The 20,352-nt window shown below is 39.1% G+C and overlaps 1 protein-coding gene across 6 annotated transcripts; it reads left to right on the top strand.

Annotated features, from left to right (window-relative positions):
• Nucleotides 1–4,155: 4,155 nt before the first annotated feature.
• LOC131152202 (probable transcriptional regulatory protein At2g25830) lies at nucleotides 4,156–19,955 on the top strand. 6 transcript variants are annotated; one of them, XR_009135888.1, is made up of 8 exons: nucleotides 4,156–4,398; nucleotides 4,502–4,656; nucleotides 12,268–12,329; nucleotides 12,661–12,817; nucleotides 13,012–13,289; nucleotides 16,021–16,141; nucleotides 17,009–18,163; nucleotides 19,501–19,833. XR_009135888.1 is itself a non-coding variant. In XM_058103927.1 (7 exons), the coding sequence occupies exons 1-7, from the start codon at nucleotides 4,373–4,375 to the stop codon at nucleotides 17,015–17,017; spliced, it is 816 nt and encodes a 271-aa protein (XP_057959910.1). In that variant the 5' UTR covers nucleotides 4,156–4,372; the 3' UTR covers nucleotides 17,018–18,459. The 6 variants fall into 6 exon arrangements, 4 of the variants coding, with proteins under 4 accessions (XP_057959910.1, XP_057959909.1, XP_057959907.1 ...); XR_009135889.1 differs by having other exon boundaries at nucleotides 17,009–17,495; nucleotides 19,501–19,582; XM_058103927.1 differs by lacking the exon at nucleotides 19,501–19,833 and having other exon boundaries at nucleotides 4,156–4,406; nucleotides 17,009–18,459.
• The last annotated feature ends 397 nt before the right edge of the window (nucleotides 19,956–20,352 follow it).

Genomic DNA, 20,352 nt, shown 5'->3' on the forward strand with positions numbered 1-20,352 from the left:
ATGTAGTGTCCATACGTCTGACTTAGTGGATGACTTGGGGAGCCTTTCTGCTGTAAAATTAGCGAGCACCTGGGCCTTGATAGCGGGCCTTGATTGATATTGTATGTCGAACTCACTTAATTCGATTGACCACTTCGTCATCCTTCCCGAACGTCTCAGCCACTGCAGAATTTGTCTCATTGGCAAGTTTGTTAACACAATTACCTTGTGGGCCTAAAAATAGGGCCTTAATTTTCATACTGCACAAATGATGGAGAAGGCGGCTTTTTTCGTCGTGCAATAGTTCTTTTCGGCTCCACTCAGCACCTTGCTAGTGTAATATATGGGTTGATGCTTTCTGCCTTCTTCCCGGACCGAGCTTATGACACTTTCTATAGATGCTGTATATAGGTAGAGGTCTTCCCCATTCTTTGCCTTCATCAAAAAGGGAGGGGAACCGAGGTATTGCTTGAGCTGTTCGAAGGCTTTGGCCTACTCCTCCCCCCATTTGAATCCTCCTTTCTTCCATAGTGCTTTGAAGAAAGGTAAGCCTTTGTCCCCTGAGCAGGAGACAAACCTGCTGAGGGAGGCTATCCTTCCTGTCAAAACTTGGATCTCCTTTTTTGTCCGTGGAGCCTCCATTTCCAGCAGCACTCTTATTTTGTCCGGATTTGCTTGTATGCCTCTATGGGTCGCCATAAAGCCCAAGAACTTTCATGCAGAAACAATGAACACACACTTTGATAGGTTTAGTTTTATGTGGTACCGGCGAAGGAGTTCGAACATTTCTCTCAAATCTTTACAATGTTGCCCTGCTTCCAAGCTTTTTACCAGCATATCGTCCATGTCTGCTTCCATTGTTTTTACAAGCTGATCTTTAAAGATCCTGTTCACCAACCTCTAATATGTGGCACCTGCATTTTTTAGCCTGAAGGGAATTACTCGGTAACAATACAGGCCCCTTTCGGTGATGAAAGATATTTTTTCTTCGTTTGCTCGACTCATAGGGATTTGGTTGTATCCCGAGTAGGCATCCATGAAGCTGAGGAGCTTGTGCCCCGAGGTCGAGTCCACTAGCTGGTCGATTCGGGGAAGAGGGAAGCTGTTCTTTAGGCACCCCTTATTCAGGTCAGTGAAGCCTATGCAAGTGCGCCATTTTCTGTTCGGCTTCCTTACTAGAACCACGTTGCTCAGCCACTCTGGGTAGTTTACCTCCTTGATGAAGTTGGCTTGTACTAGCTTCGTCACTTCCTCATTGATTATTTTGATCTGCTCCATCGCGAAGCTCTTTTTTTTTTTTTTTTTTCTATTTCACAGGTCGGTGGTTCGGGTCGACTTGCAGCCTATGCTCTATGACTGCAGGGTCGATGCCGGGCATGTCTGTAGCCGACTAGGCGAACAAATCAGCAAATTAGTCCAAAAGTTCGTTCAGCTCCGCTTTCAAGGTGTCAGGCAGGTGATTTCTGATCTGTATACTTCTCTCCTGCTACTCTTTTAGGGGTATGTGCATGATGTCTTCATCCACTGTATTAATCTGGGGATACTCTCCCCTTACTTCTAGATCTTCCACCATTAGAGTTTCTCTAGCCTCCATCTTTCCTTTCAGGGCCATTACATAGCAGCTCTGAGCGGCGGCTTGATCTCCCTTGGCAAACCCTATCCCGTGCGGTGTAGGGAATTTGATTTTGAGGTGGTATGTTGACGTCACAGCCCGAACTGCGTTAAGGAAAGGGCGGCCCAAAATGATATTGTACACCAAAGGTCGGTTGACCACAAGGAACTCTGTCAGCATCGTAACTTGCTACGGGGTCGTCCCTATTGTCACCGGTAGCGTGATTGTACCCAAAGGGTGAACAATGTCTCCACCAAATCCGACCAGGGGGGTCGAGACCAGCTTGAGTCATTCCTTGACGATCTTCATTCCGACTAGAACATGATGTTAGTTGAGCTCCCATTATCTATCAATACGTGTTTGACCAAGTAATTCGCCACAAGTAGGGAGAGCACTAGTGCGTCATCATGTGGCTACTGCACCCCTTGTTCATCTCCGCTGTCAAAGGTTATGACGTCGTCTTTTTTGTTTCGTTTGCTACTGGTTTCCCCCTTCTCCATTGAGAGCACCTGTTTAGCATATCTTTTGCGGGCGCTCCCACTATCTCCTCTGCTAGCGGATCCTCCAAAGATCACCGCAATCTCCCCTATGACCTGCTCTTCTTTTTCTTTTGCGCAATGCCTCCTTTGCTCGAGAGGTTCCCTTTGTGGATCTTCTTTCTTTATAAACTTTGACAGGTATCCCCTTCTTCTTAAGACTTCGATTTCTTTCTTCAACTGAATGCATTCTTCTGTGTCGTGGCCATGTTCCTTATGGAATGCGCAGAACTTGGACATGTTCCGCTTGTGAAGAGGTGTTCGCATGGGTTCAAGCCACGAGATGTAGTCCTTCTTTCTGATCTGCATTAGTAATTCCGAGCGCGGTACATTCAGGGGTGTGTAGGTGGAGAACTTGTTGTGTTGTCCTCTTATCTTTGGGCCCGCGTGTAGCGCACTAGTCTCGTGTCTTTTCGCGGATCTATAGGATTTTCTCATTTCCCTGCTACTGTTTTTCCTTTTCCGTTCTATGCGAATTCCTTTCGTATCCATCATCTCCTCCAAGTTGATGTATTTTTGTGCTCAGATCATCAGCTCCCCCATATCCACCAGCGGTTTTTTCCCTAGGGAGTATAAGAAGCTTCCGAGCTGCAGAGCCATTGTCAAGGCTGCCAAAGCCACCCCCATGTCTAAGTTGCAGATTTCTAAGGTTGCTGTGTTGAAGCGATGCATGAAGTTCTTTAGAGTCTCCTGCTCTCCTTGCGCCATACTCATGAGATGGTTCGTTGTTTTAGCAATTCTCCGGCTACTAAGGAAGTGGCCGGTGAACAGTTGTTCCATCTCTGAGAAGGAACCGATGGATCCGAGTCGCAGAGTTTGGTACCAATCTCTGGCAGTATCCTTAAGGGTAGTTGCGAAAGCTCGACACATGATGGCGTCTCGAGCCTTATGCAACTGCATCAACATCTTAAAATTATCCAAATGATCAATTGGGCCAGACAAACCTTCGTACCTTTCAAAGGTGGGCATCTTAAATCTACTTGGCAGTGGAGCCTCCATGATCTCTTTATTGAATAGCGGCTCTAAGGACTTTAGGGACGTTTCCCCGTAGTAGGGTTTGGTTTGGCCCACTTTCATCATTTTTTTGATATGATCTATCTTCTTGATTCTTTCTTCAAGCTCCGTGAATCTTTGTTGGTTGACATCCACGCTGTTTGTGTCTTCTACCTTCTTGTTGAGGTAGGTTTTCTTCCTCGTTCTCCACTGATTTGTTAGCTTTCTTGTCCGCACTGGAGTTCTCATGCTGATGGTGGAGGACATGTCCTTTTTGACTCTTTTGCTGTAAGAGTTGGTTGAGCATATCCTTCATTTCTTTTGGCAAAGCGAGGAACTCCTCCCTACTAACACCCGATGATTCTGCGGGCATGGAGTGGATGGATTGGGACGATTCTTTCGCAGCAGGGATGGAGATAGAATTTTGTGAGGTCAGCATTGCTTGAATGTCGAAAGTCGAGAGCAAGATATGATCGCCTCTTAAAAGCACGTTCCCACAGACGGCGCCAACTGTTGCAGGGTAAAATTTGCAGGGATGCTCCTTCGACTTTCGCTGACCTGAAAGGGGAAGAAAAAAAAGGCTTGGAGGACCTGGGGTGTATTCCGGGGGATCACTCCGATACCTAAGTAAGAGGAATGCTTTTAGAGAGGTTAAATGTAATAGTAGAATAGTATTGATTGACTTACCTTGACCTCTTCTCCAAATCCCTTCTTATAGAGGTTCGGGTTGACCGTAAGTTGGTTCGTCTTTATTGCGGAGGGGCGTGAATCACTCCCCAGTCATAAAGTGCTTGCGCCTATCACTCGATTATATAAGCCGCTGGCGTGAATTTCTCCTCTTTTTTATTGGATTGGAACTAATCACTCATTAGAATATCTGACTCGAAGAAGGCGCAAGATAAAGGTATTGACCTGTTTTTATTGGTTAGATTATTTTGGACGTATCATAACCCAAATCACAATTCACCTCACTCGTTAAATATTTGGTTTGCATCAGGCTTGACCAGAAAATAAATGGGTTTACATAAGCCCAAATCGAGCTAAATGGGTGAATCACGGGTCGTCCAAGACGCTTATGACAGGGGCAGTATGTGAGTTACCTTCCGTGGTCCCGACACTTGCAGTTGAAAGCAGTCTTGAAATCACGGGGTGGGGAGAAGACGGACCCAACTATGGGTTATTATTCTTCTTCTTCCTCGATGAGAGCCTTTGGGGCATTTATCTACAGATTATCAAATGGGGTTTGCCCTAGATGCGCCAGCACCTTCCTCATTCAAAGTGTTACAGCTCTCTCTCTCTCTCTCTCTCTCTCTCTCTCTCTCTCTCTGTAGTTTTTGAAGTGATTGGAAAGCTTATTATTGTTGTTGTTCTTATTATTCAGGAAATGGTTTGGTCGGTAGTAACCTGTCATCATCACCGCCATTTTCATCCGATTGTTCATATCAAACCCAGCCGATGAGTGCTGTTGTGAGAAATATATGGACTTTCTCTCCTGTCTGTATGGGTAGGCGTTCCTCTAAGATTGCCGGTAGAAAGGTTTACCTTTTCTCCTTCTCGTACTCTCTCTCCCGCATTCAAACGCAGAAATCCTTACTTTTCGGTAAATATGAGCATGCGGTTCTTGGATTTATATATTCATACACAGACACATATTATTGTTTGTTCGTGTATATTTTTGGTTTATTTGTGGGATGTTTTGATAGTAGATGGGATTCTTCGACTTAAAAGCACGCCGACACTTTCATTGCTGGTGTGTGTTTGTATTTCTTTTGAACTCCATCTATTTGGTGAAAAACCTGAAGAAATGGGGAGTTTCATTGAAGCTGGAATTTGTTATCTTTCTGTATCTATTTTTTATATGTAGTAGTTTTTTTTTTTATTATAAATTATTTATGGATTTACCTGTTTAATGCAATTTTTTTTGGGGGTAAGCCAAAAGCTGGGATTACAACTGTCTTTACGTAAGTGAAAGCCAAATGCGGGAACCATACAGAAATGGAAGCGAGCAAGGTCACCATCCTACCTTGTAACAAGAAAAATTTATAAACTTAAAATTCTTACAAGCATCCAGAACTGATTCAAAATCACTAAGAACATCAATTTCTTCCCATCCTAGAGATCTAACAAAAGCTATGTTTCTTGAATTGCTTAGATTGTTTTCCTGAGTTCCTCAAACCTTTCAATTCACATTCATCTTCTCGTGGGCTGATCATCATGCAGTGTCAGACCATATTGAACACATTTGGGACAAGATTTGTTTCCATTGTCCTTGATTCTCCGCATGTCTCCCCATGGATCAAGTTTTGCATTGTCCATATCAGCCTCTGTGCTTGTGAAGAAGATCAAAGAAAGTATTCAAATGAAAAATATATGTCTTTGATGATGAAGTTATCATCCTATTTGGTGTTTCCCAAAGGTTTTTTTTTTTGTTTCTTCTTCTCCACAAGCACTGAAATGAAATTGCAATATCTGCCATGATTTTGAAATTGCTTAGTAACTAGTAGATTTGCTCTCAATGGTTTAACCTTCCTACCTAATGACATAATTTTGAAATTCTCCAACCGGATTGAATTCTTTGCCAAGCCCTGGGATGAGAGAAGAAGGGACTTCAACCATGCTACTAGACCTAATAAAAGCGTTTCCTCTTCCTTGGCCTTGGGTATATACTAAGACTCTCTTTCATAGACTATTTATCTAAGACTGCTTCTACTTTGTGATGTATTCGAAAATCTTCTTCAAGCCAAGTTCTATTTTCATCCCAAATCTGTTTTGAATTGCCGAAACTTACTAGATTCTTTGTATTTTTGACCACCTAAGCTGTACAAATTTAGTCATTTCCTCCTACCATTATGTGAGTGGACAGTGATCATAATCTGTACATCGGCTACTGCCCATTTTAAGAAGATAAGGTCTTCCAGGCCAAAGATTTTTAACACCTTTCCAAATAAAGATTCTTATTTTGGGTGGGGTCTCAAGTTTCCAAATGCATTTGAATATGAAAAAATTTGATGGGTCTTCTACAAAGTCCTGTTAATGTGAGTTTCTCAGGTTTTCTGAAATGAGTTGAAAATCTGATTTTGTAGAGAATTCTCCATTCTTTATGGAAAGCCACGTTAACACAGCTGGCAAGTCTTATGCTGTGATTTTGATCTTGCCTTTCATTTGTCATTTGTTGCTCAATGGTGGACAGATTCAAAGAAAGTGTGTCCCGACCAATCAATTGGCGAGCTTCCATAGGAAGAGATCCCACATTGATGAAATGTCCAAAAGAACCAATCAGGAGATCAGAGATCCAAGGATCTGTCAAGACATCCACATTTTGCCCACTCCTGAAGAAGCATGGTAGCACACTTTCTTGAGGAAGGTTAAACAATAAAAGAGATTCCTTGAGCCCTAGGATGCCCATCTAAGGTAGGAGGAATTCCAAAGGGCTGAGTATGGGCAGTAAATGGATTTGCAGAGTGCGGACCATAAATATGTAGGATTGGTAATCAATCTTTAAACTTGCTTGGACAAGAGAGCTGTGTTGAAAGATTGAATATCCATCCATAGTTAAGATGCAAAAAATTGCTCCAATGAGAGAAGTGAGGTTATGCAAGCTCCTCTTTTCTACCCCACCAAAAGATGTGTTGAGATAGTGGGTAAAACGGAGGACCCAATCACAATGATATGTCTCACCCTCTATTCATAATATATGTCAAGTACATGCCAATGACCGTAATACCCTTACTAACACTATTTAACATAACACGAGCACATACCAATAATGATAAATGACCAAAATAACCATTTACACCCCCTTCAAGCTAGATAATATATATCAAATGCTCCTAACTTGTTACAAGTGAATTTAACATGAGCAGCCCCCAAAGCTTTAGTGAACAACTCAGCAAGCTACAACCAAACTTCATATAAGTGGTTGAGCTTCTATACAAGTTTCTCGTGGACAAAGTGGCAATCAACTTCAATGTGTTTTGTCCACTCATAGAAGATTGGGTTGGAGGCAATATGAATAGCATCTTGATTATCACACATCAATTTCATAAATTGAGAATCCAGTTCTTCCAACATGTTCTTTAACCAAACAAGTTCACGTGTAGTGTGAGCCATAACCCTATAGACTCCACACTTGAATTGGCCACCGCAATTTGTTTCTTACTCTTCTAGGAAACCAAATTATCATCAACTAAGATACAATACCTGGTTATGGATCATTTTTCAAAAGGTGACCTAGCCTAGACACATCCCTAAATGTAAGTATGCTGTATGCCCTTGTTCTTGATGAGACCTCTCTCAGGTGCACCTTTAAGATATCTCAAAATGTGAATTTTACTGCATCTCAATGACTTGTTCTTGGAAAATCTAGAAAATTGATTGACACTTCTTGCAAAAGATATATCTGGTTGATGAAGCTCTCTTTGCATAGGCCATCAAAACTGCCCTCTATACACTACAATCAGCTCACACTAATATTGGGTATGAATAACACAGCAACTATGGAGAATCAGGCAGCATAGAGAAGCACAAACCAGCACTTCAGAACTTCAAGAGGTAGGTCTTACCACAAAATTGAAGTTTCAAACCTAAGATGACTTACTTAACTGCACAGTAGAAGGCAGATCACAACAAACACCACAGACAGTTAATAAACATGGCAGCACAGCAGCTGCAGGAATTGCTGGTAGCAACTAAAAGCGAGTGCCGAGTCATTGAACACCAATCAAAACTTCCGATAACTGGTACAAGATTGGAATCAAGCAAGCAATCAGAGACACACAGAATTAGAACAGCTTCATCATGCCAACACCAGCCAGAACAGCAGGACAGCACCTGCAGTATACCCGACATGGAGCATAACTGCTTCACACCAGCAAACCACCACAAACACACAGCATCCTACCAAGGATGTTGCACAGCCAAACCATGGTGAAAAACGTTCTCTAAATGACTCCCAAATCAACCTGAAAATCAGATTTGAGAACTAATTGGGGGAAGATAAGGAAAAAAAACAGAAAACAGATTGTCTAAAGAAAAAAAATCTGATAAATCAGATTTAGAGTAGGTTAATGCTCTGACACCATGTTGTAAAGATGGAGATAGAGCAGAGAAGAAGAGAAGAGAAGAAAGAACAAGTGAAGAAGAAAACTAAAAAAGAAGAGGTGGCAGTTTTGCTGGAGCCTTACGTACAGCTCCAGGTCTTCCCTCTTATATATTAATAATATTAAAAAGTCTTAAGGGCACAACCTAATTGTTGAAATAACATATTCTCTTCTAACAGTGAACAATATTTGTCATCTTAAAATCCTAATGACACATGTTGAATGTATGATAATTATTGGGAATGTAATAATTTAAATAATAAATTTGTTCACATAAACATTAAATGAATAACTTATGAACTTTTTAATGGTTTGAACGTCCTTACTTCTTTGCTTCTTTGTGAAATACATTTTATTTACCATATATACTAAAAACATTCATACATGCATTTTTAAAATTTTCTTTTTGATATGATGCACAATAATTTGTTTTCATAATTCCAAAAGTTTCAATGCAAATGTTCTTTGATGTTTATTTCTGCTTGGAGCCTTGTTTTTGCCCTCTCAAACTTGTCCCGTTTGCTTATCTACTTGTTAATCACATTCCCTAGATGTTTGCCTAGATCTTGGGCTACTTCTAGATAATAGTATCCTTCTTGTAATCCTTCAACCTTACCCAACATGCGACCATTTTGAGCCAAATATCCCTAGGTTTTAACTATGGTTGCATTCGTTGAATCATGAGAAGAGCGCTTTGATCTCCATGGACCATCATTAAGACGTCTCCAATTTTTTTTTCTGTTTTTTGAGTTTAAAAATAGATCTATTTCGAGTTCTTGCTACCATCTTCATGTCTCCTTTTGGATTCCAGATCAGCTGTAGGATTTTCTCTACTCTCTTTATAAGGATTTTGCATTCATCAGTGAACTTTCATATCACAGCCTAAGCTATTCATCCTTCTAACTGATCCTCTTCTATGGGGTAGCACTAACTTCTTCATTTCTTTTGAGAGTTTGTCAAGTCCCTCTTTCGGCCCACAACTGATTCTTGAGTTTGGTGCACTGTGCATCATATTGACAGTGCTCTTTTGTTCTTCAATTGACACCACCAATGCTTCTATATGGACTTAATGGTTCTGAAGTAATTGAAAAAGCCAACTATTTGAAATGAAATTCAATACTAACAGTACCAATTAGGAACTATTGCCCTAAGAATTTTTTTTTTAAATAAAATAAATGAAGCAATTATTTATCTCAGTGAAGACTCAAATCCTTCCTAACCTCCCACTGAATTTTCACAAAGGAAGGTTGTTGGAATTGGTGTATTCCTAAGAGGGGGGTGAATTAGGTATTTAAAACTTTCTGCCTAGTTTCGGTTCAAATCACAATGCAGTAAAACACAACCTAGGGTCTGTCTAAGTATTTCCCGATATCACAAATATTCTACTGAGCAGATATTTAAACAAATAAAGCAAAGTTAGTATATAAATCAATTAGAGCAATAAATAATAACATACGTGTGTAGTAAATATAGTGCGGAAATTAAATAGTATGCACAAGATATGTTATTGAGGTTCGGTCAATATTGCCTATGTCCCCGCCTCAAGCTCACAAGTAAGAGGATTCCACTAATTTGCTCACTTGCGGGTGGAGCGATATCGTTTACAACACCTTACCTTGATGGTGCACCTAGTTCTCTTAACTGGAACTAAATCAGCCCAGTGCGCTCCTAATCGGGTTTGAGCAAGTCTGAGACTATTCACAGGGCTAGTCTCCCTCTTCCGACAACCCGTCGGGAATACAACAGATATTCAAGTAATTTTTTGTGTACAAGGAAATGCTTCTACTACAAGCAAATGTGTACAACAATAAGTACAAATATACTCACGTATGATATGAAAATAAACTCAATGTGAGAATGTGATTTTCACAAAAACAATCTTTGAATAAAAATGTGTATGATGAGTGCTCAAAGATTTTATGCCCAAATAAGAAATTTTTCTCCAAGAATATTTTCCCAAATGAAGTGCTGGAGAGTCTAGGGTTACGGCTCAAAATATTTTTGCAAGCACAAGCATGTGAGCCTTTGAATCTTGTAATGGATGTGCAAGATTCACAAGCAATGAAAATATTTCTCGACAAAAATGTTTATCAAATAATAATGTGGGAGACTTGAACAATACTCTCAAAATATGATATGGAAAATGAATAATATATGAGAGTGAAAGATGTTTGATTTGTAAAACAAATGCCCAAAAGGATGTTCAAGTTAAAGCTCTCTTTAGAAATTGATCTTTCAAAGTAATAATAAAAGAGAGGATGAAAAATAGGCTTAGGAAGATGAAAATAGGATATACAAATATGACCGTTGGGGATACAAGGGGTATTTTTGAAAATATTTAATTATGTTTAATGAAAAATAATCCTGTTTAACCACGATAAAAATCTCGCCGACCCGAGAGGTTCGGTCGACCATTTTCAGGGTTCGGTTGACCATATTGCTAAGTTCGGTCGACTGTGGCATTTTTGAACGAAAGTTTTGGTTGACCGTTTAAAGGTGATTTTGAACCATTCGTAGGTTAGGTCGACCATGGTTTGGGTTCGGTTGACCGCTCATAAGGTTCAGTCGACCCAAGCTAAAATGAACTACCCATTCGGTCGACCAGGTTGTTGGGGTGTCAGACACGCTTTAGTTCAGTCGATCAAGGACGATACGTTCAAAACTGAACGGTCGACTGAGGGAAGTCAATATGTTGACTTCGGGTCGGTTCGGTCAACTGAGCTAATTTGTGCATGCTGGGTTCGGTCGACCAAGGCTTTGACTTTGGTCAACTTCTCAGTTCGGTTGACCTTTGAAGCTCAGTTCAAAATCGGTCGGTCGACCGAGCCTTGGTCAACAAGTTGACCCTGGGCAAACAGTGTTTCGGTCGATCATTGGATTATAATACAAGTTTGGTTGGTTGACCGAGAGCATTGAATTTTACTGTTTTGCCCTTAATTTGACCAAAAAATCCAATGTCGGTTGGCCGAAATCTAGTTTGGTTCCCTACGGTCCATCTATGGTCATATTGAGCTTTTCATCCACATCATGCATGCAATGCATTATATTACAGACCAAATCAAAATAAAAATGCATTTACAATTTAAACAGTCTTCTTCTTCTTCTTCTTCTTCTTTGCTCGTTCATGGAATGTGCTAGATATATATGATCTTGGTTTTTCTTCTGGATTTCAAATCCCTTGATCTTATGTGTGCTGAAATTTAGACTTGTTTACATACTTAAACACATAAGATACTGATGCTTTGTCAGCGTCAAAACAAAGATCGGACTCAATAAAGTTAACAAAGGTGACTTACCTTCAACCATTACTCCTCATGGGCCGAACTTGTCGCCTCGTGGAAATTGGTTTAAGAAGACTCTTCAAAAAAACCCAGCAGTAAATCGTCACAAATGGTGTTCATCAGCACTTTGACCTAAAAACCATTTCTCTCCCACCGTGCGGAGAAGCCTAACAGACACAAGAGGCCTTTATGGGTTTAATGTATTTGAATTTTGAAGCATGTAATGTTCTGTGTGGTCAATGAGGTCTTTGTTGTTTGGACATTCCATTCTGTTATAATAGCAGTTCTATCCAATCTAACTAACCTTATGCGCCAACCATGTACTAATGTGGTTGCGCTTTTTTCTTTAATTATGGAAAAAGGGTAATCGTCCTTGGGCCATTATTTGTTTATTCTGTTGTGTGTCAAATGTAAATTGTTACTGGGAGTCTGGATACTGCAGTCAACTGGTTATGATGGATGTTTTGGTAGTCACTTTGCATTCTCCTACAGCATGTTAAGTTCTTTCTAATTATTCAATGAAACAGACGCAGGAACTTGTGAATTTTTAAAATTTGAAATTCAGTTGTACAGAGATGACTATAAATGTAGTAGAAATCTCTTATTTATTTGTTTGTGTCTGTGTTAGTGTTGTTGCATACATTTTGACATAATACTTCTTCTATTGATCTAAAAAGTTGTGAAAATGTATTTTGTGATTGATATGAAAAGTTTTGAAGAATTTCTGTCATCTCCTGTTCAGGTTATTGAAAATGCCTTAAATGCAGGGGGCTCAAGATGCAAGGAAGGCAAAGCTATACTCAAAAATTGGGAAGGAAGTTGTATCTGCGTAAGCTAGTCACACTCTATATCCCCTTGTGCCTTCATAAAGCTGAAAAATATGGAAAATATTGCTTTTGACCTGGACCTATGATGCATTGCAACAAGTCTTAATTAGTATTGATTTTGCATTCTTAACTGTTGGATTTTTGAGTAATGTTTGCATGAAACTCTTTGGTTTTTCAGGCTCGTAGTGTCCTTTTCAATTTTCAGATTTATTATGACGGCATGTTTTTCTTTCCATTGAGAAATATTTGTGCGTTGTTTGAGGCTGAATCAGTATACTCTATTACAATTCTAGAGGCATAAATTTGTTTATTCATCGAATTTCAACAATGCAGTGTAAAGAAAGGTGGTCCTAATCCAATATCAAATACAGTTCTGGCTGCTGTCCTTGAGAAAGCTAAGGAGCTTGATGTACCCAAAGAAATATTGGAGCGCAACATTAAGAAGGCTTCAGAGAAGGGACAAGAAGCTTTCATTGAGAAATTCTATGAGGTAGGCATCAATCTCACCTATCGTATTAATTTTGGTGCTGCAATGATGTCGTTAAACTGTTTTTTTCTTTTTTTTTTTGGGGGTGTGGGTTGGGTTTTGTTTTACTTCAGTTTAATTTGCCTAATATTTAATCTAATTTGATACATATTAGAGATTTATTGGCTTTTAAAATAAACTGCTTCTTCTGTTTACAGGTATATGGTTTTGGTGGAGCTGGTATGGTGGTTGAGGTCCTAACAGATAAAATTAACAGATCAGTGGCAGCTGTTAGAGAGGTGGTGAAGGATTATGGTGGAAAGATGGCAGATCCAGGATCCATTATGTTCAAGTTTAGACGTGCTCGAGTTGTAAATATAAGAGTTACTGATGCCAACAGAGATCAGCTCTTTGCCATTGCTTTAGATGCTGGTGCTGAGGATGTTATTGAACCTCCAGAGTATGAAGATGACGCAGACGAAGATAAGTCTGAAAGGTACCAGCTAATTCTTCCTTTTTTGTGAATTATGTTACTTCTATCGAATATAGTATCATGCTCAAAGTATTCACCGTACCAATTAGTATTCATTGTAAAATTCACCTTCATTGAGTATTAGTATTCCCCCACTTGCATAGAAATGTTTCTTTTTGTATCTTGTGACACTAATAAACCTGCATTTGATGAAGATTGAATTGCTGTCTTTAAGATTGGTTTTAGTCAATCAATCAATAGTTATCTCATATTCTCATGGAGAAGGCTAACTGATCATCAATAATATTATGATATTATTATATTAGTATTATTTATTTATTTGTTAATTTATTTATTTTGAGGCATAGGCTCCAAGTATTTCAAAGTAATGAAGTTAGGTTCCTTCCAAATACCCTCACATTAAACTTTAGGTGTTTATGTTAGGTGTTTATGTTTCTAAATGGGAGCCATGAGTAATTATAGCTTGGAGTCGATGCAAGAGCAGAAGCAAGCATGCGGGAAATTTTGCAGTAGTTTATGATTCGATGCTCTAACACAATTTTGTTGAACTTTGATTCTGTGCCTTAAGTCTTAGCATTAATCATTTTTATGATTCCTAGCCAGAGCTGGTATTGTGGGCTCAGGAATTTCTATGTCATACCTTGAACTGTCGAAGGCCATATTATTAGCTGCAAAATTGCATCAATATTTTTTCATTTTTTCATTTTTTTGGATGTAATGCTTAAGCAATATCTTAACTAATTTTAACATATATGTTCCTAGTTTTTTGTATTTTCTAATTCAGTCAATTCTACTTAAGAATTGGTGGGGAAAATTTTTTGCCTATGTTCTGCTCCTGAAGCATGACTCCTTAACTTTATCGTCCTAATTGCCTTACCTTACAACTTTGTTTGGTATGAGTAAGCATGTTGCTCTGTTTTTTATAAATGAACTGTTACAAGCTATTGTGTTCATCATGGGTGCCTGACTAAAATAGATAAAGGAATGTTATAATTCTTTTCACACACAGCTGGTTCCATGCCGGGTAAAGTAGGGGGGCTGCGTTAGTAGCTGACAGCTATCTTAAAACTAGCCAGATCTCTATAAAAATAGCTGACTTCACCTAGACGGACTCGAGGTTTGTTGATTGGTTGTATTTTCCTTTGGCGTTTTGTAGGAGGCTGGGTGGGGGTGGCATGGGGTTGAGGGACATTTGGCTATGATCTCATCTAAGTTCCTTGTTGGAAACATGGAAGCATGAACACAGGCAGTTGGAATGTTGGTTTTTCGGTTGAAGGGAGTGATGATGGCGTCTTTGGCTGCATGCATTTTTGTGGCAAACAAAAGTGGGAATCCTTGAGAATTAATATGATACTAAAACACAGAGAATAGAACTGTTGAAGTACCTGATAATTAGGGTGTTGAAATGTGCTGGTACCTAACAACTGCTCATGCTTTGCATCCTAATTACTTTACAAAAAACTTAGCATTTACTAGCTAATGAAACTGATACAAGCCACTGTACTGCTCTTTCTTGTCCTTACTCTTTTTTAAATGAATGGAGAGCTGACAATATTTTGTTCTGCTCATGCTTTGCGTCCTAATTACTTTACATACAACTTAGCATTTACTAGCTAAGAAAGCTGATATAAGTCACTGTACTGCTCTTTCTTGTCCTTGTTCTTGGAGAGCTGACAATATTTTGTTCAAGATGAATAAATAACAGTGGTAAGATGAAAGCGTTCATCCTTGATTTAATACTTTAATGGTCTTTGGTGTTAGTTATCTAATGCCAATGATGACACATCTTTATTGTTGCTGCTGGTTTATGTTCCTTGTATTCACAAAGACAAAGAATAAATGTTTGGGAAGGCTCTCAGTCAAGGAAAGGAAGAAATACAGCTTTGACTCTTATTCCCCTTAATGTTTTTTCGGATTTTATGGAAGGAATGAATAGAAGAGCCTTTGAAGGATCAGCTACAGTGTTGAATACAATCAAAGGAAGATGGACTAGCGCTTTTACCAATTGGAACATCAGATTATACATTATTGACTCCCATATTATTACTTGACTTTTTTGACACCCTGTATAATGGGTGATTTTTTCTCACTGTTTTTCTAATTGGGGCAGCATGGTCTTGGTGCCTTCTAGTATTTTCTATTTTTACTGATTATAAAAAATATCATTCAGATTGGTGCTGTCAGTATGAAATGTTATTGATGCAGGTCTATATGATTAATGGCACTCAGATAACAAATACATATATTTTGTAATGGACTCTACAGATATAAAAGGAAGTTCCTCATATAGATTTTGTTATAAAAAACAAATACCTAGTTTCCTTCACTGCCAGAACAATAATTTTGTCCCAATTTTTTCAAAAGAACATGTGATTTTGTTCTGGTTGGTCTTTTGAAATCTGATAATTAATTCCATCCATTATTATCATTTGGAAAAATTAAATGAATGGTATGTTTTCAAATTTTAATCAGGAAAAGATTGTGTACTTGATTCCCATTTTAATGTGTGTATCTACGGGGAATGTGGGAGAAGGCAGTTGCATTCTCTTGTGAAAGTCTCTACATGTGCATGTGTTTGCAGTAGATTTTAACAATCTCTGCTCGTGTCTCCTCTATAAGTTCTATAATCAATTTATTCTTCCGGATTTGTATGATGTCTGATATTAATAATATGTCTCATGGTTTACCCAGCTAAACTTGTAATGCTTTTTTTTGTTTTTGTTTTTGTGCATAGATATTATAAAATTGTATGTTCTTCGGAAACATACTCAACCATATTGTCTAAGTTACGCGATGATGGAATAAATTTTGAACCTGATAACGGAATGGAGCTACTTCCAGCGACCACCATTGAGGTAATTTCTGTAGTGAAGGCTCTGTGTTTTGCTAATTAATCTTTTACTGCAAGGCAATTTATTTAATCTTAGTTATTCACCCTGTTGAAAGTTTATTAGGAGGCATTGCGATAGTAGGTACTGTGCATCAATTCACGTTCTTATTATTTTGAATGCTTTGTTGAATGATTTGCATCTGGACTGCTTGGAATTTGTATTTAATATTTTGTAGTTTCTAAGTAATTGTTCATACTAGGTTTGTTGGTGGAGTTAGCAGCCCTCATTCATAGTGAGGCTTGAGTAAAAGAGGGAAGGAGAGGAGTTTAGTGGATGGAAAGAGACTCAATATTAGACATGGATGGCATGTGTTGTCGCCAGTGTCACAGTTAGCATTATGCACTATTGCAGCCCCATGATCTTGTGGAAGTGATGCAAGTTGGAAGACCTGTATCACTGCTTTGGCCTGCAGATCGCAGGCCCAGCATTTGTTGCATAAAGGGGATGCTCAGCACTGCCTTTCAATTCATGGATCTCTGATGGACAAGGATGGGGTTGCTTACACTGTGGGCCTTGGGATTGCTATCAATTTGGCACCTGATGTTTCAATTTTGGTAAATTTGCCCCCCACATTTATGGAATAATTTGCAATGCCCTTTTGCCATTCAAATTGGCTGTTTATTGCCATCTTCGATTCCACCATGTTGGATTTATTAGCGAATGGTTTGACATGTGGCAAAGGACTAGAAATAATTCCATGTGGGATAAATCCATTTGAAATATTTATTTTGAGAATGAGCAAAAGAAGTTGGAAAAAAGGAAAAATGCATCATTTTGGCATTGTCTGATCTCTGTTGGAACTCTTTCTTTCTTCCTTCTCTCTTTTCACAGCAACCATGATATCTTCTCTCCCTCCCTAAAGATCAGGTGCATCACTGCCGTTCAACTCAGTGACAACCTTCGTTATGTTACTTCCAATATGCCACTGATATGCATCCCCCAGTGCCGTCATGAAGAAAACCCACCATGCTAATTTGACCAATTTGACAACAAAAGGGCAGCAAAGAAGCTTGAAAATGTGCTTTCCAAACCACTGTGTGTGGCACAAGTCAAGCTGGTATCAGAAGCAACCCCTGTACCTGCTTGACTTAATGAGGGATTCATTGGAGAGCTACCTGTAATGGATCTTCATTGATGTAGTGGGCAGAGAAGATTAGAGCCGGTAGCACATGGAATCAGAGGAACCACCTGGCAAAGAGGAGTGGATGATTATTTTGAACAGCTGGAAATTTTCGAGAGTATCAGTTAAGACAGCGTTTGCTAGGCCCTTTTATAGCTGCAACTGTCCCTGCTAGCATCCACTGTGGACGTCAACATGGTGAGCTTTACTTACTCCACCTTTTTATTCTTCCTCTTTCTCTAACCATCCTGCTGTTTGTTGAGGTCTATGGCTGTTATGATGAGAAAGAAGCAGCCGTACCTATCTTCACGTACAATGGAGCCACCAGGCCCACTGCCAATTGCGGTCCAGGTACACACAATGAATAGTTGTTGTGGGGCTCTGGTGGGGGAGATTAGGCAATGCCAAACAATGAGGTTCTTTTTAATGAATTATTTTTGGGCCAAATGTCTATTCCAACTTGGAATTGTTGTGGTTACTTTGTCACCTACCATTTGCCTATAAATCGAATGTGGCTCATCCAAGTTGCTAAGTGGCCATGATTCTCTTCCTCTGCTTCCTGTGGGTCCGATGGGGAGGCAGGCTCTGGCAGAGCCAGCAAATTGAGATCATGGTTTGAAGAGCTGGCACCATTTTTATCGCCTCCCATGGAAAGAGGAAATCTTTCCATTGCAGAAAGCAGAAGACCCTGTGGGCTTCTGAGGAGCAGGAGAAATTGTTGGAATTCTACGAAAGAGTCTCAGGAGCCAGGATGCATGCCAGTTTCATAGGACCAGGTGAAGGGGCTTTTGAGGAGCGGGAGAAATTGTTGGAATTCTATGGAAGAGTCTCAGGAACCCGGATGCATGCCGGTTTCATATGACCAGGTGAAGTGGCACAAGATCTGCCTATTGGCTTATGTTTAGATATTGATTCCTCTATGGATAGGAGGCCTTTTTCACGAGATTGGTGAATAGCTCCCAGAAAAATGGTGAATCAATAAACCAAATGGATCAACACTACTGAATGAGGCATCTACATCATCAAGGAAACAATTCCTTTTCTTAAAAAATCAAGATGACATTTAATGAATTTTACATATTAAATATGTAACCAACAGTTGTACGTATGAAGAATAATGCAAATTTTGAAATTGAGGATGTAAATTTAGAAATTGGTACAACGCCTGCAATGGTTCCTTCAATTTGTTGTAACATTAAGCCCAGGATATAAGTTACAATTTTCTGCCATGCTTCTGCGCGTTGTTTTGGAGAAAAATGATTTGTTACTGAAAGAAAATTCTCCATACCATTGATTATTGTTGCCATCTTGAGTGTGCTAGGTGTTAGTTTATTAGGCTTCATCAGGTACTAATGAAGGTGTTTACCTTGCTACAACAAAGATTGTGGGATTTGACATAGCTTGGGTTGATGCTAGTCAACTGCCTATTGATGCAGATGCCTGTCTTAAGGGTGATTGCAAAGTTTAATTGCTTTAAGATTACTTGAAGGCATCCTGAGTGCAGTACTTTTTGCTTATTGTGTGCCTGGACATGGGAGTATGTCTCATGAGGGCTCTTTGAGCAAAAAAAAAAATTATTAATTTCACCTCCAACTATATCTTTGAAGTACCTGTTTATATAAAATAGAAATATATTTAGGCTACAATAATTTATGTATCTCAGTTTAATTGTGGGCTACTGCATTTTATTTGTGAAATGTATGATTTGATGTGTATTGCATCCTGTGTTTATGAGAAACTATTTATGGGCTTTGTATCTATCACGTTCATAGCCATGAACTCCTTTCCAAGGGCTCTTCCTACTTCATTAGAGGCTGAAGAAACACCCACCCCATTCGGATTGTGGTATGCATACAGAAGCATAATGGCAGTGTAATTTTTTTATTTTTTGGGATTTTTTTTCCTGGAATCCATATCTAGATTTCATTAGGACTGAATGTGGCATATGGTAAATAGCATTCTTACAGTTCTCACAAGGTGCTATCTTAAATTTCTTTTTATGTTATACACACAATGCACCCTTTTGTTTGCCTGATTTCTTATTAAAATTATATTATAAATAAAATTTTATGATGCGGGTGTAAATATATTTATTTTTTAAAAAATTTAAATTTTATATTCTTGTACAATTCCAAGTATTCCTTCTGTTCCCTGACTTCCCAAATTCATACCATAAATGGCCTTAATTATTGGTGGGTTTCAGGTAGATGATGAGGCAATGGACCTGAACAAGGAACTTATGGCCAAATTACTTGAGCTTGATGATGTTGATGCTGTTTATACGGATCAGAAGTAATCAGATCTTGGGTCATAACCTATGTGATTCAGCCAATATTATGGTGCTGAAAAATTGGTGCTAGCCTTTGGTTCATGAGCAATATTAGTCTTTGTTCGTCTCCCATACCTATTCATCATTTGCTGAGATGAGGTTTGTCATGGAGACGGCTGATAGTTGAACCATTCTTAGGTACAAATTTTCTTTTTGCATGTTTGTTCCAACTGTCAAAGGATAATACACCCTGAAGCAATTTTCTTTGGTTTGGAATAGGGGATTTCCCGGGTTTTTTTTTTTTTTGGGGGGGTGGGGGGGGGGGGGGTGGTGATTGTGTGGGTTGTAATCATTAAAATTTATTCAATAATAATGAATGTTAATTCATTGATGTGAAGCCCAATGCTGGACCGAAATTATCCTTTTGGACAATTTCTCCAAAGGGGAAGTTGCCATCTATGTGCAATTGTTGTTCCACTTACGTATTCAATGCTTTACATTTGTAATCTTAGTACCATCCTGGGTATGGATTAGTCAGGTTAATGGGGCAGTGCCAGCTCCTTGTTCTTATGAAGGTATTGCTATCAGCTTTTTGCTTGGTTTAGTTACAGAAATGCGCGATGATAACACAATGCTGAATTTTCTGGTTATCATTCCTAAAACATTTATCTGGTATTTCATGTGATTTGCTGCCACAGCTGCCACCACCGCTATTACCTCACATGAATGAATGAAAGTGGCATAAATTTCAAATTGCACCGCATGGAAATTGAATCGGAAAAGGCA

The sequence above is a fragment of the Malania oleifera genome, chromosome 3 (genome assembly GCF_029873635.1).
Source record: "Malania oleifera isolate guangnan ecotype guangnan chromosome 3, ASM2987363v1, whole genome shotgun sequence".
Classification (NCBI taxonomy): Eukaryota; Viridiplantae; Streptophyta; class Magnoliopsida; order Santalales; family Ximeniaceae; genus Malania; species Malania oleifera.